The 18,248-nt window shown below is 38.1% G+C and overlaps 1 protein-coding gene across 1 annotated transcript in view; it reads right to left on the minus strand.

The window, feature by feature from the left end:
• kif5ab (kinesin family member 5A, b) overlaps nt 1–18,248 on the minus strand; it is a 174,424-nt gene that overhangs the window by 30,400 nt on the left and 125,776 nt on the right. The window contains exons 17-23 of the mRNA XM_057845192.1: nt 17,429–17,546; nt 13,526–13,587; nt 13,128–13,237; nt 8,124–8,225; nt 6,128–6,188; nt 5,986–6,057; nt 1,016–1,120 (exon numbers count right to left, since the gene is read on the minus strand). Of these exons, the coding sequence (XP_057701175.1) occupies nt 1,016–1,120; nt 5,986–6,057; nt 6,128–6,188; nt 8,124–8,225; nt 13,128–13,237; nt 13,526–13,587; nt 17,429–17,546 (630 nt within the window). The remainder of the gene's footprint in view (nt 1–1,015; nt 1,121–5,985; nt 6,058–6,127; nt 6,189–8,123; nt 8,226–13,127; nt 13,238–13,525; nt 13,588–17,428; nt 17,547–18,248) is intronic.

Consider the following 18,248-nt stretch of genomic DNA (forward strand, 5'->3'; position numbering starts at 1 on the left):
GTTTTCAATATGGCGACCCTTTGTTGTGGCTGGTGACGTCATTAATGCCCGGATGTCCGACTCCTTCTATACCTTGTGACCTGAGCTGGCAGTGAATGAGTTGCACAAATGATAACTTTTGAATAGATTTCCAACATAGTGATCACTGTACCTGAAAGGGTTGAAACCAGAGTGCCTTTGGTAACCCACGTTTCATTCAGAAGTGAGAGTGTGTGTGTTCCATCCGGTTGGTCTGTGAAAGCTGTTTGCCGGTTTAGTGTAACTGCAGTGCAGAGATCTCGCTTAGTCCTACAGTTTGTTGATTTATGACCACCAAGTTTGTGCTGAATTCCTTCAGCATCAGCAAGAGGCAAGTCACTGTAGGATTAGATCCCTGCAGCAGTCGTTAAGAACAACCCCATCGCATTTGTTTCTGCCAAACGTAACACAAGTGGTGTAGTTTGAAGTTGGACTGACATTTTTGGGAAAATCTGCATCAGAGTCTAAGTTGCGGTCTGCTTTTGTGACGAAAACTCGATTTTTCCGCAGTTATTAGTGTAAAGTTTGGCAAAGGTTAAAGTCGGATTATTTCCGCAACTTTCTTTGAGTGAAAAATAGTCTCCAGCTATGTTTGTGTGCGTGAGGATGAATTAATTTCCGTTCAAGAAAATCCAAGGGACTATTTTCCACGGTTTCCCTCTGTGCTCCAGTGGGCTCGTCTCTTTTATTTAATGAATTTATTTATTTATTTTCCCAAGGAGACGCTCGAGTGAAGTCGCCGCGCCGTATGATTGATGATCCTGAGAGATGCTTTCACCCAAAGGAGAACAACAACAACGCACGCTGCCCACCGCACTTACTTTAATTTATTTGCCTTGTTTTTTTTCTTTCTTTCAGAGGAGTCGTTTCAGGCTTCAGTGCAGCACAAACGGTGCGCTGTGTTCCCATTTTTTACAGCGCGGAGGACAGATAATGACTTTGTAATTGTGTCTCTGTGCCCATGAACTGTTGCTCGTTATGTGGCGGGTGGGATTACCTGCTTGTGCACCTTGGTCAGCTGGTCAAGGTTGTTCTCCAGAAAGGAAATCTTTTGTTTCTGTGTGATGTAACCGCCACTGCTGTTGCGCTCCATCTCGGCACTCTAACAATAAAAACAACAACATGTGACTTCAGAGAGGTGTATTACTTTATTTATTCATTTATTTATTACAATTTAAGATTTTGAGATATCACAAATACATTTGTTGAAGAATTTCATTGGCTTTTCAAGCCAAGTTAGCTTTGACTTTGACATAGTAGAGATAGTAGTTTACATAGTAAACCGCTACTTTTTCCCCTCATTTTGAATCCGCGGCTTATAGTCCAGTGCAGCGTATTTGTTGATTTATTTGGGTTAATAGTAGGGGTGTAACGGTACACCAAAATCTCGGTTCGGTAAGTACCTCGGTTTTGAGGTCAAGGTTCGGTTCATTTTCGGTACAATAAGAAAACAAAATGCAAAATATAAATGAGCTAGTTGTTTATTACACACCTTGTGCTTTCAACAATAGGAACATTAGCCTATACAAAGCTAGAATTCTGCTCAAAAAGTAGCGGGTATTTAAAGATAATCCAACAACAGTTTGCCTTTCAGACACCGCGTATTGGTCAGCTTTCTTTCTGAAAGAAAGAAGAAAAAACAAGTCCTGTGCTAAAGAGAAAAGCAATCCCAATGACAAAGATTTTAACATGTATTTTACAAATGCAATGCCTCAATGAAACATTTTTTTTTTCTTATGAACAGTTTTCAAAAGCTTTATTGGTGGATTTTCTCAAGTTAAAGCGCCACACAGAAATTAATAAATTTAATTGTGTAAGCAGGATCTGTGTATTATTCTTATTATTTAATTATAGGTGTTTTAGCTCGTTTCAATTTATTTATTTAAATGGGCTATTATTTATTTTATATATATTATATATTTTTTATTTGTGTTTATATTTTACAAATGTGATGTAGTATTCATTTATATTGTATATTTTATGTTGTATAACTTTAGTTCCTATGTGAATATTAGTTCCTACTTGTTTTGTTGTGGTAGGAGGGTTTTGTATTGAACACTGGGCCGTGTTGGTTATGATTATAGCAGAGAAGACAGCAGTAAATCAACAAAGACAAGTCAACAATGCCCCGATCTACCACTCAAGAGATCTGATGGAGTCAAAAAGTGGGTTACGATTGCATATTAGTTTGAAAATCGACTGGATCCACCTTATTTATACACGGGTGATTTCCGGTCTGCCTGATCCTAGCTAGCGGTAGTAGTATTGACGCAGGAGGGTCGCGTCTCGCGTCAAATAATAAACTCTGCCGTTCTTTTCTGCATGCGTCGTGTTGAGCCGCTTCTGGGACGCGTCTAACACGCGGCCGCACTGCGACTGGTGTGCATTGGCTGATTGATTTGTGTTTCACTGCGTTCTCGCGGCGGCCACATTGTCGCGCCGTTGACGTTTCTGGGTTATACTGTCCTACCGTGTTGGTCCTCATTATAGTCGAGAAGACGGAGTAAATATAATCTACACAAAGAAACTAACCCGATCGACTCACAGCCTCGAAAAGTAGGGGTTACATTACGTCAGAAACTCGTTCGGTACGCCTCCGTTCCAAACCGAGCACCACGCACCGAAACGGTTCAATACAAATACATGTACCGTTACACCCTTAGTTAATTGCCTGGTACACCAGACTCACCGCTGTTCCAGCTATTGAGTCTGGCCACCATTCAAGCGGATACAATTTCCAGGGTGGAGCAAGCCACAGCAAACAGACAGCGGAGTGGACCAATCAGCGACGGGCAGACGTGACGTTAGTAAACTGACGAGGGAAGGATGAGGGACTTGCGCGCGGAAGTAAACATACGAAGAGAGCGGAGTTTATTCAACATGGCTAGCGCGAAAGAATGTTTTCAATGACTCGTGTCGATGTGTTTTTGGTAATTTAAAACTGATTTTACCGTGGATTCTCGACTCTCCCGTTGACCATTTGTGTTGTGGGGACGACTTTCAACGCGCAAGAGTGACGTTGCTCGTTAAGAACACGTCACGCAAATAAACGAATCTGATTTGTCGATTGATTTTGTACCTGCTCGAGAGGCCGTTAATGGGATGGTTCCCAGACTATTTCTCTCAGTGTTTGAAAAATACAGGGATAATAGTCTGACAGAGCCAGGCAATTAGTTAATAGGCAACACTTTATTTGACAGCAGCATCATAAGACTGTCATAAGACCGTCATAGTTATGACACGACACTATCATGGGCATTACTGACTGCATATGACAGATGTCATTAAATTGTCATCAGGCAAATTATGTCACTAACTGCATTTATGTCCTGTTTGGATTTTTTACATCCATTCAAAAGTGAGATAATTTCCCTGATGACACTAAATGACATATGTTATAAGCATTAATTAATGCTCATGGCAGTGTAATGTCATAATTATAGTGCCACTGTCAAACATAGTGTTACCAAATACCATAAAGAGCAATTAAAGAAACAACTGGAACAGTAACTAAAGAAATAATTGAGACTGAACGTTGAATTTTGTCTGTAGCGCCGCAGTGCATGCTAAGAGGCATGTTGGACGACAACAGTGTTGACAGCAGGTGGCAGAAGAGATTGACTCGCTCCCCCAAGGAAGCAGTGATGGCCAAATGAAGCTTCTTGAAGCAATGCAGCCAACTGGTTCAGAGCTTCATGGTGTTTCATTTGGTCTTATGACAGTCTTATAATGCCGCTGTCAAATTAAGTGTTACCGGTTAATATCTTTTGGTGTAAATATCCCATAATACAGTGAGGGCAGCTGCATCTTAAAGTCCGGGGCGGCTTATTCATGCCGTTTTCGTGTCTCTTCAACTCATTGACTGCAAAAGCGCAAAAGATCCAATCCATTTGAATTGTATATTACATTAAATTATATAGTTTTACTCCTACTTTAGCATCTTCTTACAGTACATCCATTATTCCCATGTTCCTTCTTTGCTTGCTTGCATTCTTCATTTTTTCCTTTTTTCTTTCATCAACCTTTCTACCTCGCTTCCTTTATACCATTCTTCATTCCCCCATATGGTTTCATTTCCTTTATCCACCCGTCCTTATGTCTGCCTTTCTAAAAGCCTTCCTTCCTGGTTCCCCTTGACCGCGTCGTAACATAAGGCCTTTTCACTCTAGCGTCAGCCCAGTGTGAAGAGCGGTCCACGGCAAGCGCAAAACGTGAGGAGCCACGTAGTCTGACACAGGCGCTGTCAGAAATTGAAAAGTGGCAAGCGTATTTTTTATTGTCCCAAGCACCAATGCGTTTATTTTTCATTGTTGCACAACCACAACAACAACAACACTTCCTATTTCAAGGAGTGGAGGGCATTATAATAGCCGTTGAAAGAGTTTTACTAGTTTCGATGAGGACTTAAATAGTTTTTATTGTTGTTCATGAACTACATTTCCACACAAACGCACATCGGGGTACCATTTAGCTGAGCAAGGAGAGGTATGAAAGTCATTTTTCAAGTGTCTCAGAGCTCGCAAAACTTTAAAAAAGCACATTTATCAAGGTTTTGTCGGTTGTGATTTACAAATATCTGTCCGCCAAAACAGCCTGATAGCACAGATATACAATAAGTACGCCTGCCCCTCTGCTATTGGATGCGTTCTGGATGTCAGCGCGGCAGTGCTATGAAAATAGAACATTCTCTATTTTGTTCGGTGAAAATTCACTCAAGACTTTCTGTTCCGTCCAAAACGACGTCGCTGCTCTCTTTTGCCGAGAAGTCCCCTCCCACACACACAATGAATAGGTTACCGCTGAATCATTCGCACTAGGCTGCCGCTAGTTTGGAACAGCCATAATTCAAATACTTCCTATATACCATTTTTTCTCCCCCATGCGGTCTTACTTTCACATTTCCTTTATCCACCCTTCCTTCTGTCTGATTCTATATTCTATTCTTTGTTCCCTCCTTTTTTCCTTGCTTCTTTCCATCAATTCCTCCTTCTATCAATTCCTCCATTCTTCCTTGCTTCTCTCCATAAATTCCTCCTATCTTCCTTCCTGCCTTCCTTACTTACTTGTCTTTCATTTCCTTCTTCCTACCTAACTTCCATCCATGCATCCTTCTTTCCTTCTTTCCTTCATTTATCCTTACTACCACGATCCTTTCTACTGTAAATCGTTCCTTTGTTCCTTTTAATTCTTCTTTCTAGAGTGTACTAGGGCTAGGCGATATGTCAATATAAAATTTATATCAACATATTTTAAAACGTGAAATGGGTATTTGACATCCTATATTTCGATATACAGGGTGATACAAAAAGAATGTGCCAAAACCAGTGCGGAATATTTATTTAAAAAAATTAAAATAAAAAAAAATTAATTATTAGATGGATACAAGTATTATATATAACTAAGTTTTTATTTCATGCTTTTCAAGTGCTCAATGTGACCACCACCAGCGGCACGAACAACATCAAGCCAATATGACTTTTAATTTGTTAAAATTACTTACTTGTTAAAAAGACTTTTAATTCTTATTAAATTATTAGTTAATTAATTAAATTAATTGATTAATAATTCCGTTTATTACAATGATTTTAAAATGAATAAATGCGTGACGATTTTGGCACGTTCTTTTTTAATCACCCTGTATTTCTAATGCGCACATTACGGAGCTTTGATTTAAAGTAAAAATTTTAAGTAAGTTTTTTTTTCTTATATAGCAGTTATGTTTCAATTTTGACTGAACATATCGTATCGTGATATTCACCTTAAATAATATATCGGGATATGACTTTGGTCCATACTGCCCAGCTCAGGCATTTACAAAATGACACTGTACCAGTGTGTTTATTTATTTTTTTATTTTATTTTTTGCTTTATGTGATTTTTTTCCTAACCATTGAAACTGCAGTATGGGGAAGCTTCTTTGTACAATATGAGCAAGACATTTTAGAAAATATCAATTGTGCAGCTCACCTTCCTAACCCGAATGGTGAGGTCTTGGACAAAAAACTTGCGTAGGTTGTGTAGGGTGTGCAGTTCTCGGGCCTACAACAGAAACAGAATTGGAGTGCAGTTTCAGCTTATAACTGCAGAAGTGATAACAGTAGCAACTTACCACGGTCTCTTCAAGACCCTTGAGGTCCTGCTTGGACTGCTCGTCTCTCTCGTGAAGAAATCTGAACATTGCCCGGAAGACGGAGAATTAAAGTCAACTTCCAATTCAACTTGGTGTGTGGAACATTGATTTTTTTTTCTTCGCTTTTTTTTTTTTTTTTTTTTTTTTAAATGAAAAATCTGCTCTGTGATGCAATGTGCTGCAAAGGTCAGTTCACAGCCTATTTGGCAGCTGACATGCGCATGGGGAAAAATCCCAGACTTCACAGAGATGAAATATTAGGCTAAACGACTGATTGCATCAGGAGCGTGTCTGGAATAGTGGATATTTCATTAAGTACATGTCAAACATCGTTGGCATGTGTCATAATGAACAGTGGTTTCTACTCTACAATATGGATAAATGGATGGCGAGAGGTAAGAAACCATTTACAACTGTTATTAATTTTTTACAACATTATAAACATGATTATTCAACTGCTTGTCAAGGGTAGGTTTATTGTTAAAGTGGTGCCGTTACATTTTATTGTTTGGCTGGATAAGGGAGTCGTTTTATACCACACTGAACTACGACCACTGTAATAATCAAAACTGCAAGCAGCAATAAAAACGCCTCCCCTGTATGAACCTTCAAAATGCTATTTGACCCCTCATGCACAATTTTTTTTTTTCTTAAATGTTTTTATTAAATTCATATAAGACAGGGGTTCCAAACTTGTGGCCCAGATGCCAATCGTGGCCCACGGGACAATATTATGTGGCCTCCCCATTTAACAACCAATTGTAGTATTAGTGTTGTCATTTTGCAATGGGCAATAAAAATATATATGAGTAACTTTAAATAAAATTAATGAATTAATTGAAGGGTCGATTTTGGGGACGGGGGGGCGGTTCAAAGCAACACTAGGGAACTTTCAGTTTTGGTCGATTTTAGCGACGCAGGTAGACAAGTGTGGTAGTGTTTTGCTTTAAGGAAGACTGCCTTTCTCATGAGGACCAGCGCACAGTGTCATAAAATCCTGATCTCCCAGTCGCCTGCATTTGGATTGAACGGCATTTCTGTTTCCAGCGGTGTGAAGGATGGAGAATTTTTTTTTTATTCTGGAGAATCCTTTTATCCTAATAGCCTCCACTTTTCCTTTTTTTTTTTTTTTTGTCTCCTCGGACAAATCATTTCGTCTCTTTTTTCGCTCAGCCATTTTTGCAGGGTTCCTGCCACCCTCCTCAAAGTTAAGTAGTGCAGGTGAAAGCGATACAGACCCCCTCAAGCCATAACAGAGGTGTCATTCAACTACTTGTCAGTCGACATATCATCACAAATGTTATGAAAATATTTTTATAGAGGTTGAAAAGTTCCCTAGTGTTTCTAATTGGTATAATTATAATAGTAATGAGTAAAATAATTGATAATTATTATTATTATTATTATTTTTTAAGTAAATAAAAAAGCCAGGAGTAATCACAGTGCGTATAAATAATTCTTAATAAAATAAAATTAGTTTAATTAAAAAAAAAAAAAATAATACTTCGGAAAATACATTTTTTTTAAAACTAATAAACTAAGAATAACAATAATTTGTCTTGTTTCATGAATCTCTTGTGACCTCAAATAGCTTAACGTCTTGCCTGCCATTGACGGCAATAGACGTCTAATCCATTTAAACTGGTAGTGGCTGGAAGCGATTAAATTCGCAGTTGAAATGGATTGGACGTCTATTCCCGTCTATAGGTACTTACTTTCACTATCAATTTCCCTCTTTTATTAACTGCCACAACACATGCTCTACGATCTGATCTAGAAGTGAATGAGTAAAGTTAATGATAACTTTAGAATACATGTCCACTGTAATGACCACCCTGGAATTAATGGCTTTCACAAACCAAAATGGACAACTTTCTGTTGGCTTCAGGGTGCTTTTGGAGAACTTAGGTATGTTTATGTGATAGATATGCACGGAAAATTTTGTATTAACTGGTAATTTCCTTTCAATACTTACGTCAGTTCCTCCAGCTGTCTGTTTTTTTGATGCTGTTGAATGCGCAGATGCTCGTAGTCGCCGTGCAGTTGCTCCAGCTCCAACTCCTGCTTTTGGTTCCAGCTGAAAGGATTTACACCTTTTAAATCTTTGGCTATCTTTTTTAACTTCTAATCTTTTTTTAATCCTCTAAGAGTATATCAATATAAATGTTCTTCTTTTTCTATTAAGTACAACAGGACATACTAATAATATGTTAATATGCATATACTTCTAAGTACTTTGTAGCCTGTATGCAGAGAGGTTACAGACATCTGATTTACGCGTTTTGGTTTTCTTTTATATTTCTTTAATTAATTACCTGTATCTTTTTTGCTCTTTTTTAAAAATTTAATTATGTGTTTTCTGTTTTAAAATTATGGGTAATTTAAAAAAATAAAAACCAAAATACTGCAAATTTTGAATTTGCGAAGAAAAACATTGATGTTTTGGGGGAGGGGGGTGTTTTTGGTTTGATGGACAAAAAATACTTTTGGCGGATGAAATGGAAAAACTAATAATGATTGTATATACATTATGTTTACAAAAACTAGACTGCTTATTTAAAAAAAAGTGATGACATGAACGATGTTAAGTGAATAAACATTAAAATAAACAGTGTTTGTCAAAGGATATTCTAAGAGTATTATTCAAAATAAATTTTTAAATTACATTAATTAAATCCAGTCTGTATTAGATTGTTAATGAATAAATTTTAATAAACGATTACATTCGTTTCTAGTGAATTATATTGATTATTAAAAAATAAGTGAAAACAAAGTTTTTGTAAATTTAAGTAAACAGCATCAATCAAATGATATTGTAAAAATATTCTTTAAAAATTAATAGCTAAATTCAATCTGCATAATTTTTTGAAAATAGAATCTAACAATCACCTTCATTTCTTGAGAATTACACTGATAATTTACACAAAAAAAGTGATGACATAATACAGTAATTTTAAAATCAATAATTATCAAATTAAACAGCAAAAATCCAAGGATATAAATATTATTCAGGTTTTTGGGAAGTAGAAAATATTATGAATTATGCATGCATTTGTAATTAAATCGAAGGCTAGGAAAATATAAATAAATTGAAGGGTTGTTACTTAAAAAATGTAAAATCAAGAATTTTTTAAAACTGCTTTTCTCGACTCACTAATGTATGCATGTGGCTTATTTGACAGCGATGGGATGATGATGCACCTTAAATCTTAAGGGCTAGAACTGGAGGTGGGTAGAGTAGCCAAAATGTTTACTCCAGTCAGGGGTCGCGTTAACCGAATATTTTCCGTCGTTGACCGGTTTTTTAAAATGGTGACGGAAAAAACTGAAGTCCGTCCGTCATTTTGACAGGTTGCAATTCACACCCCAGACCACAGGGTGGCATATTAATTAGCTATTGTCTCTCTTAATGCATGACGTCGTTGGTTATTCTGTCAGAATATTGTAGTGTCACCGTGGTCTGGCGGCAGCACCGTGATTGATACATCAACGCGAGGTTCTTATTGGTGCACCCGGTGTGCCAGCGCGTCATCCAATTGGTGGACTAGATTGTCGCCTGTGTATAGACAAGTTTCCGAGGTACTTCCGGTTTACTTCCTTATGTCTTCCTTCCCCTTCCGTTTCCGCCTGTTTACCGGTGGAATCGAAGTTGGAAGGTCTTTATACAAGATCCCGGGAATGTTATTTTGATGTAGGCGGGTGGAGAACCAAGCCAAGGCCTCCATGCTTCGTACCATGTCGATTCCCAAACCATGGGTGCTCGTACTCGTCATACAGGTGGGAGGGAAGGAGATGTACAAAACTGACAGCTCCTGCAGTCATGCCCCCGCTGTTATGGAAGGTAATGTGCTCTAAAAATACGAAACCTAAAATCTGGCGCATGAAACGACTTGTTGCCTTTGCTATTGATATTACGATGATGATTGTAATTACGAAGTTTTATCATTTTTACAACAACTAGCTTCTGCTACTGCTGCTAGCCGCCTGTTGCTAATCGTGTTTGAATGCACCGCATAAATCCAAGTGTTACAAGTTTTTGTTCGTTTGTTTACAGCTGGGAAATGCTGTTATAAAAGAGAAGACAACTTGACTTGTACGTTGATATCGTTTGCGTTCCACAATGATGATGACAGCTCGATTCCCGGGAGAGGCCGAGAGAGGCAGGAATTGTGACAGACGGTGGTTCGCCGAGATCGCCGTGATCCAACTACGAACTTGTGAACGGTAGCATCTTTAAATATATGCTATTGGAGCTGGAATTACCGAGGACGGGAAAAAAGCACATCTAAATGCCGCCGAGGGCCTCCGTGATGTCGCTATTTGTTCACGAGGCTCCGGAGCTCTGCGGTCTGATATCACATTCTCGTATGCTATTTTTGCAATACTTTTATAAATGTAATTTATTGACCTGTTTTGGAGTGCACCAATCGTTTTAAATAAAACAAGAAATTGAATCATGTCTAAATGTTTTATTGCGATCAATGCCTGCAATAAAAAAAAGAATGACATACTATTTGTGTTTACATCATATGTACATAACCTTGTAGCATTTCCTTGTAACAAAACAATCCATGTCAGCCCTTCTGCAGTCGGCAAATGTAATATAACTTGTAATTTCACCACATTTTGGTCACTAATGGCCGTAGTATCAATCCATTCCTCACGTTAACACAGGCTGACCGTTGTTAATAATTTTGTCCACGAATGATCAACGAAGTGACACGAACTGCCATCCAATCTCATCTACGTGTCATCTAGGTCGTGCTGAATCAATTTTTGAAGATTCCATGGGTTGCTCTGGCTTGATTTCGTAGTTTTATCGTCGTCAATACACTGCTAATACACTGCTACTCGACCGGACCGAAAGTGCGAAGCAGACATTTTCCAAGATGGCGGCGCCCGTATTTCGCTCAGGAAACTTGTCTATAGACCCCAATCACATGACGTCACAACTCCGCCCCCTGACTGGAGCAGCCATATTGTCCGTCAGCTCGTCGTGTTTACACATTACCGCTACGTACATGCCTCCTATTACGGCGTGTTTTTCTGCTCGTTAACATTAATAATCAAAATGGCGAAGAAGTGTGTGGCGGTCGGTTGCAGTAACAGAGAAGATAGACGGAGAGACTTGAAGTTCTACCGTATTCTGAGAGACCCGAAGAGGAGAGCGAGATGGACTGCTGTAATTCGACAAGAAATCTGGGCACCAAACGATCCACAGACTATGTAGTAGTCATTTTATATCTGGTAAGATGCATTTAATATATATTTAAAAGATTTTGGGCTGACAACCACAATTAAGATCATTGTGTGACGTTGGTGATTGGGGTCTATATAGTTGCCTCTTTTTCTTTGGGAGTGGAGTTGTTTTGTTGGTGTTGGCGGTAAGCAGAGTAAAAAGAGGGAGAAAAATACAACTTCCGTGTCTAATTTTTTGCCGCCAAGCAAGCGTTACAATATTAATTAAAAATGAATGAAAACTAAATACTATTGAATATGTCATCATTATCATTTTAAAAATTTAAGTGACTGGTAGAAATAGATTATGACTGGATTTTTATGACCCTGTCAGTCAAAATGACAGACAACGAAAATGTCTAGCGCAACCTCTGACTCCAGTAAGAGTAGCGTTACTTCAAAATAATATTACTCAAGTAAAAGTAAAAGTAGTCGTGCAAAAAATGTACAAGTAAAAAATGATTTGGTGAAAAGAATACTCAAGTAATGAGTAACATTGTGAGTAACTGCTTATAATTTTGTTAGATTTTTTTTTTTTTAAAAACAATTGCATTTTTTTTCTGAGCACAAAGTTATATATATGGACTATTGTTAGAATGATACTGTACAATAACCCATTACATAACCACATTGTATGTCTTAATATGTAGCATTGGTACTTCTTTCATTTTTAAATTTAATTACATGTTTTTAATCCCTTTTACTTTCGCACTTTTTTACTATCCGGCACCTTATTCTTTTTATCTTTGCTGCTGTGTTGTTATGGGCACTGGAAGCTAATTTTCCTGAATAAAGTTTATTGAATTAAACTGAATTGAATTAAGCCAAAGAAATACAATATATACATATATATATATATATATATATATATATATATATATATATATATATATATATATATATATATATATATATATATATATATACATACATATATATACATACATATATATATATATCATTGAATTCCGACAAGAAAAAAAACAAAACATAAATGAAGCATTGTTCGTCCAAAGAGCATGACTGCTCTCTGGTTGAGAAAACAGTTCTGGGTTTCAATAGTGAAGAGTTCCTTCATAATTACTATTTTGAAATTAAAAAGATCATATCTCCGGTTTTCCGTGGTCAATCGGTGCAAAATAAAAACTGGGAGAGAGGATGATAGCCGCACTTTCGAATCATGCTGCGGGCAGCGCTCTATATCAAATACTTAATTTTTTACGGTTCTTTAAAGACACCACATGATTGAACAGGCTGGCATGAAGATAGAACGGCAAGCTTGCGTCTGATTGGTATACTGGAGTCATGTGATTATTGTTGCGACGTATCATTGATGAAATCGGTAGAGCTACCCTGGTAATACACCAGGCACGTCTCTACTCTTGGCATCGCTATCATATAAAAAAAAAATAAAAATCTAATATGTAGAATAAAGAGGAAAAATGTACTCTTGTCTAGCCCAAAGTAGCAGAGTAAGAGTGTTTTTTTTCACAAATCTACTCAAGTAAAAGTAAAAAGTATAGCTTAGTATAACTACTTTTAGAAGTACATTTTTTTCAAAAGTTACTCAAAATGTAACGGAGTACATGTAACTATCCACCTCTGGCTTGAACTGAACTCTTCTAACTTTTTACCAATTATTTTAATAATAAAAACTCATTGCTAAAAGTGACTTATCCTTCTATTTACATGCCTCCTATTTCCATTTCTATACAATGAATGTCACAAATGAGGCACTGACTGGGTTAAGTCGTTGATGAGTGCCTGCTGCTCATTGATTTTGTCACGCAGGTGGCCTAGCTGCTGGCTGTGCGCCGCTCGGTGCAATTCCATCTGCTGCTCCAAAACCCTCTGAGGGAGGAATAGTGACAAGAAGAGCACATAACTTTCAGGACAAAAGCATTGCCACATCTGGACCAACATTAGCGCAAGGTTACAGTATGTTAGCCGGGACACAAGAAAACTTAAGCACAGAAGTGACCCGCACACACATGGAATACAAACAAAGCTCAGGTGGTTGTTGTAAAACAAAACAAAAAAACACACACACACACAAATACGCAGTCTGCAGTTGGCTGATAGTAATGTGAAAAATGGCCACGGCGAGAGGTTACTTTCTCTTGTTGTTGTCATGGTTACCTGGATGTCACAGCATCCCCGGACAGAGTCATTCTCGCCGCTGGCCAAATGTGACACGGTCTCTGCGAAACACACACACGTGAAATCACAAGATTGGATTTTCTGGTTGTTTATATGACTTCAGGCTTAAAGTATATATGCCCGCCTCTTCCCGGCATGCAGCGTTATCTTTATGTTTCTAGAAGGGATTTTGGGATTTCCCGGTGTTGGAGAAAGACGTCCATTCCGTTGAAATAAGGGCTGTGAGCGAATGATGATGTTTCAGTGCCATTGTCAGTGATCGAAGGATCGCTGCCAACCCTATCTGTCAAAAAGGATTGGACGTCTTACATGGTCAATGGCTGCTCAAGATGTGAAAAACTATGTACATCAAGTAAGAGAACAACAATTTTGGTACAGTTTAGTACACTTGCAGTAAATTTTAAATGAACTTTAAAAACTCATGAATCATCATCAACCGATATTTGACCAGAATCTGTTTGACTATCAAACGCCCTGTTAGTGGGCATGTTGGCAGAGGGTGAATGAGATTCTATTTCAAAGTGATTGGTGAAGAAACCAAGTTCGGTAAAAATATGAAAAAAAAAAAAAAAAAACTGACACAAATAATTTTTCCATCTCAACCACCGGGGGGGCAATCACAATGGGAACCAACCGCTCCCCATGCATCAAAAGAATGACTATGTCTTAAGAAACTCTCTTGTCTCAAATTGTGTCAGTAAATTTCAAATGCGCATAATTCACAATGGTCTGGCCAATTAAGATTATTTGTGTGTGCCCGTAATGATGCGGCCAAGGGGGCAGGAGTAAGCTCAAAGCAGCCGCACCAGTGAACTTACAGTGGTATGAAAAATTATCTGAACTTTTTGGAATTTCTCACATTTCTGCATAAAATTATCAAATGTGATCTGATCTTTGTCAAAATCACACAGATGAAAAAACACTGTTTTAACTAAAACCACCCAAACATTTATTGGTTTTCATATTTTGATGAGGATAGTATGCAAACAATGACAGAAGGGGGAAAAATATGTGTTCCTGTAGCTGCAGATGAGTCTGGCACATCGATCAGGACTAATCCTGGCCCATTATTCTCTACAAAATTGCTGTAGTTCAGTCAGATTCCTGGGATGTCTGGCATGAATCGCTGTCTTTAGGTCATGCCACAGCATTTCAATGGGGTTCAAGTCTGGATTTTGACTTGGCCACTCAAGAACGTGTATTTTATTCTTCTGAAACCATTCTGAAGTTGATTTACTTCTGTGTTTTGGATCATTGTCTTGTTGCAGCATTCATCCTCTTTTTAGCTTCAACTGTCTGACAGAAGGCCTCAGGTTTTCCTGCAAAACATCTTGATAAACTTTTGAATTCATTGTTCCACTAATTATTGCAAGTTGTCCAGGCCCTGAGGCAGCAAACCAGCCCCAAATCATGATGCTCCCTCCACCATGCTTCACAGTGGGGATGAGGTGTTGATGTTGGTGAGCTGTTCCATTTTTCCTCCACACATGACGCTGTGTGTTACTCCCAAACAATTCAACCTTGGTTTCATCAGTCCAAAAAATATTTTGCCAAAACTTCTGTGGAGTGTCGAAGTGCCTTTTTGCGAACATTAAACGAGCAACAATGGTTTTTTTAGACAGCAGTGTCTTCCTCCATGGAGTCCTCCAATGAACACCATTCTTGGCCATAGTTTTACATATATTTTAAATGTGCACATAGATATTGGACTGTGCCAGTGATTTCTGTAAGTCTTTAGAAGACACTTTAGGGTTCTTTTTTTTACCTCTCTGAGTATTCTGCGCTGAACTCTTGGTGTCATTTTTGGTGGACGGCCACTCCTTGGGAGAGAAGCAACAGTGCCAAACTCTCTCCATTTGTAGACAACTTCTCTGACTGTCGATTGATGAACATCCAGACTTTTAGTGATGGTTTTGTATCCTTTGCCAGCTTTATACAAATCAACAATCCATGATCGCAGGTCTTCAGACAGGTCTTTTGACTGAGCCATGATGCACATCAGACAACGCTTCTCAACAAGACAATTCTTACCAGGTTTGTAGTTTATAGTGGGCAGGGCAGTTTTAAACCACTCATCAGTGATTGGGCACACACCTGACTAAAAATGTTTCGTAAAAATTGGTTTTGATTGCTCTTTAAGTCTCCTTAGGCAGAGGCTTCACTTACTTATTTTTCCTCCCTCTGTCATTGTTTGCATGCTATCCTCATTAAAATATGAAAACCTATAAATGTTTGGGTGGTTTTAGTTAAAGCGGTCACTGTTTTCACATCTGTGTGATTTTGACAAAGATCAGATCACATTTGATGGTGATGTATGCAGAAGTGTGAGAATTCCCAAAAGGTTCAGATACTTTTTCATACTACTGTTATTGACAAAGATAGAAAATGAAGGATGTATTCGCTATAAATATTTTAAATTTTGTAAACCTAAACTGCATTTTCAGTTAGCGATTGTATCTAGTCTTACATCACAATAAAGAATATAATTCCCATTTCTAGCTGTAACCCTCTAAGTAATCTACCAGTTGAGATTCTGTGAAGTATTCCTCGGTAAAAAGCACTCGCACTGCCTCGGGCGTATCGACCTGTCCATCTTTTTTCCGCTGTCACTATTCTGTTCATTTTCTTGACTTTGTTGTCTTCTAGGTTTTACTCTATCTGCTTGACAAGGGCATGTATCTAATTGACAACTAAGGATGTGTTGCATGTGCTATGCTATTCTCTGCAGTGGCCTCCCTAGACTGGATTTGCTCTTAGTGCTGATTTATCAAAACCTAAATCTGCACCTCAACTTGACAGAAATATCGATAAGACCATCCTTTTCCAAGCAGTTTTAAGATGTGTTTGATTGCTACTTTGTCGTTTCTTATCTGTCAGACTGAGTCTGCAAGAAAGCAAGATGTGCAAACACACTACAGTTAAAGTAAATGTTGATACACCCTTGCATTTAATTGGCTTTGCTTTTCAGGGACTAATGAGTAGCTGGGTTGAGCTTTAAAAGTCACTTTTTATACAGTACTCACTGACAGTCTGTAAAAAGAACTCTTTCCATTCAGTACCAATAAAAACACTGCACTGTATTATAAAGTAAAATGCCCAGTTCTGCTTTAGTTCAGTTTATTTTTGAAGTTTTTGCAATGGTGGAGGACGGATTGCGCCATACTGAGAGCTATTCCTAGTTGTATTCCTGACACTGCGGGAAAAAACAAACAAAGAGGAAAGCTGTAAAAAGTTCACTGTCAAATTAACAATGAACTTCCATAAAAAGAACTACGTTTTATCTGTTGTTTTACAGTAAATAACTGTAAAGATTATGTAGGTATATGTGCAATAGGTCTAATGGTGGGTAGATCACTACACTCCCTTTCATTTTGCCTCCTTTCCAACCAAGGTTTGAATAGCTAACCATGGCAGCTGAGCATGCTGACTTCTGAGCCAACAGCCCAGTCTAGTTTCAGATGCCAGTATGCTATTTAATGTTCTAAGGGAGCAAGCTAATCTTCAATGCAACCAGCACTTCTTCCAATCAGTCTTCAGTAGCTCAGTAGTCAGCACACTTGACTGCCAAGACAACTGTCAAGACTGGTTACATATGAGTAACACAGAATAAGTAATAAGTAATCATAATTGCGAACTAGGCATTTTTTCCCTCATAATTTTAAAATGTATGATTACTGGAGCACTATATTGCTCTTATTCATATTTTACAGTTTTTCCATTTTTAACTGGCATATTCTGTATCATAAATTTAACATTTTTTATTTATTTTTTAAAACTATTCCGAAAAATGCAATTCGTCTTCAAAACCTAAGGAGTTCTATTACATTACACTGCCTGCCCAACATTCATCTTCGTCATCAGTAACAAAACACAGCGCCATACCCCGAGCTTGGATCTGGGCCAGCTCCTCCGTCAGTGAGTCGTAGCTTTCCTCCAGCTGCCTCCTCTTGCGCTCAACGTCATGAGCATACTCGGTCAGCGAGCGGATCTTGGCCTCGTGCTGGGAAGTAGCGGAAACGGAGAGCAGTTTAACCTTGATGGACTGAGATATGTTTTGAACTGTCAATATTTACAGAGACAATGGGAAAAAGGTTTTCCACACAATAGCCTTGGATGGTCATCAATAGAGACAGCTCTATTCACTAGTCAAGGCAGCAAACCAACAATTACAGTATTCGTCAAACCCTTTCTTTTATCCGAGGCAATAGTAAGGTAAAGTAAAAAGAAAGGGTTTGACGAATATATAAGTGTAGGCAAAATGAACTCTATACGACTAACAATTGCAGTATTTTACTGAATGTACAGCTTGGGTGTAACTGACCAGATAATTCATTAATTGCCAGTGATAGCAAATGATATCAAATCAATTTTAATTGGGACAACTGGCATTTAAATGATTATGTTTCACTGCCATTAATGGTGATAGACTTCCAATCCTTTTGAATTGGGAGGGTTGGCAGCCACTTCTGCCCACTAGTAATAAACTCATTAAAATTCACAAAAGATGAATGATTGGGCGTTTTGGGAAGGGTGTTTTTGGAGGGTTGGTGTGAGTAGCTGGATCTTGAAGAGTACATATCGCGCAGCATCGGCGCATTATTTCCCACGATATCATTTTCATGCCATATTGGTATTGCTACTAATAACAATATCGGTGCAACACTAGTCTGTCCACAGGAATTTCACTCTACCGAAACGTTTC

This window comes from Corythoichthys intestinalis, chromosome 9, assembly GCF_030265065.1.
Source record: "Corythoichthys intestinalis isolate RoL2023-P3 chromosome 9, ASM3026506v1, whole genome shotgun sequence".
NCBI classification, from domain to species: domain Eukaryota; kingdom Metazoa; phylum Chordata; class Actinopteri; order Syngnathiformes; family Syngnathidae; genus Corythoichthys; species Corythoichthys intestinalis.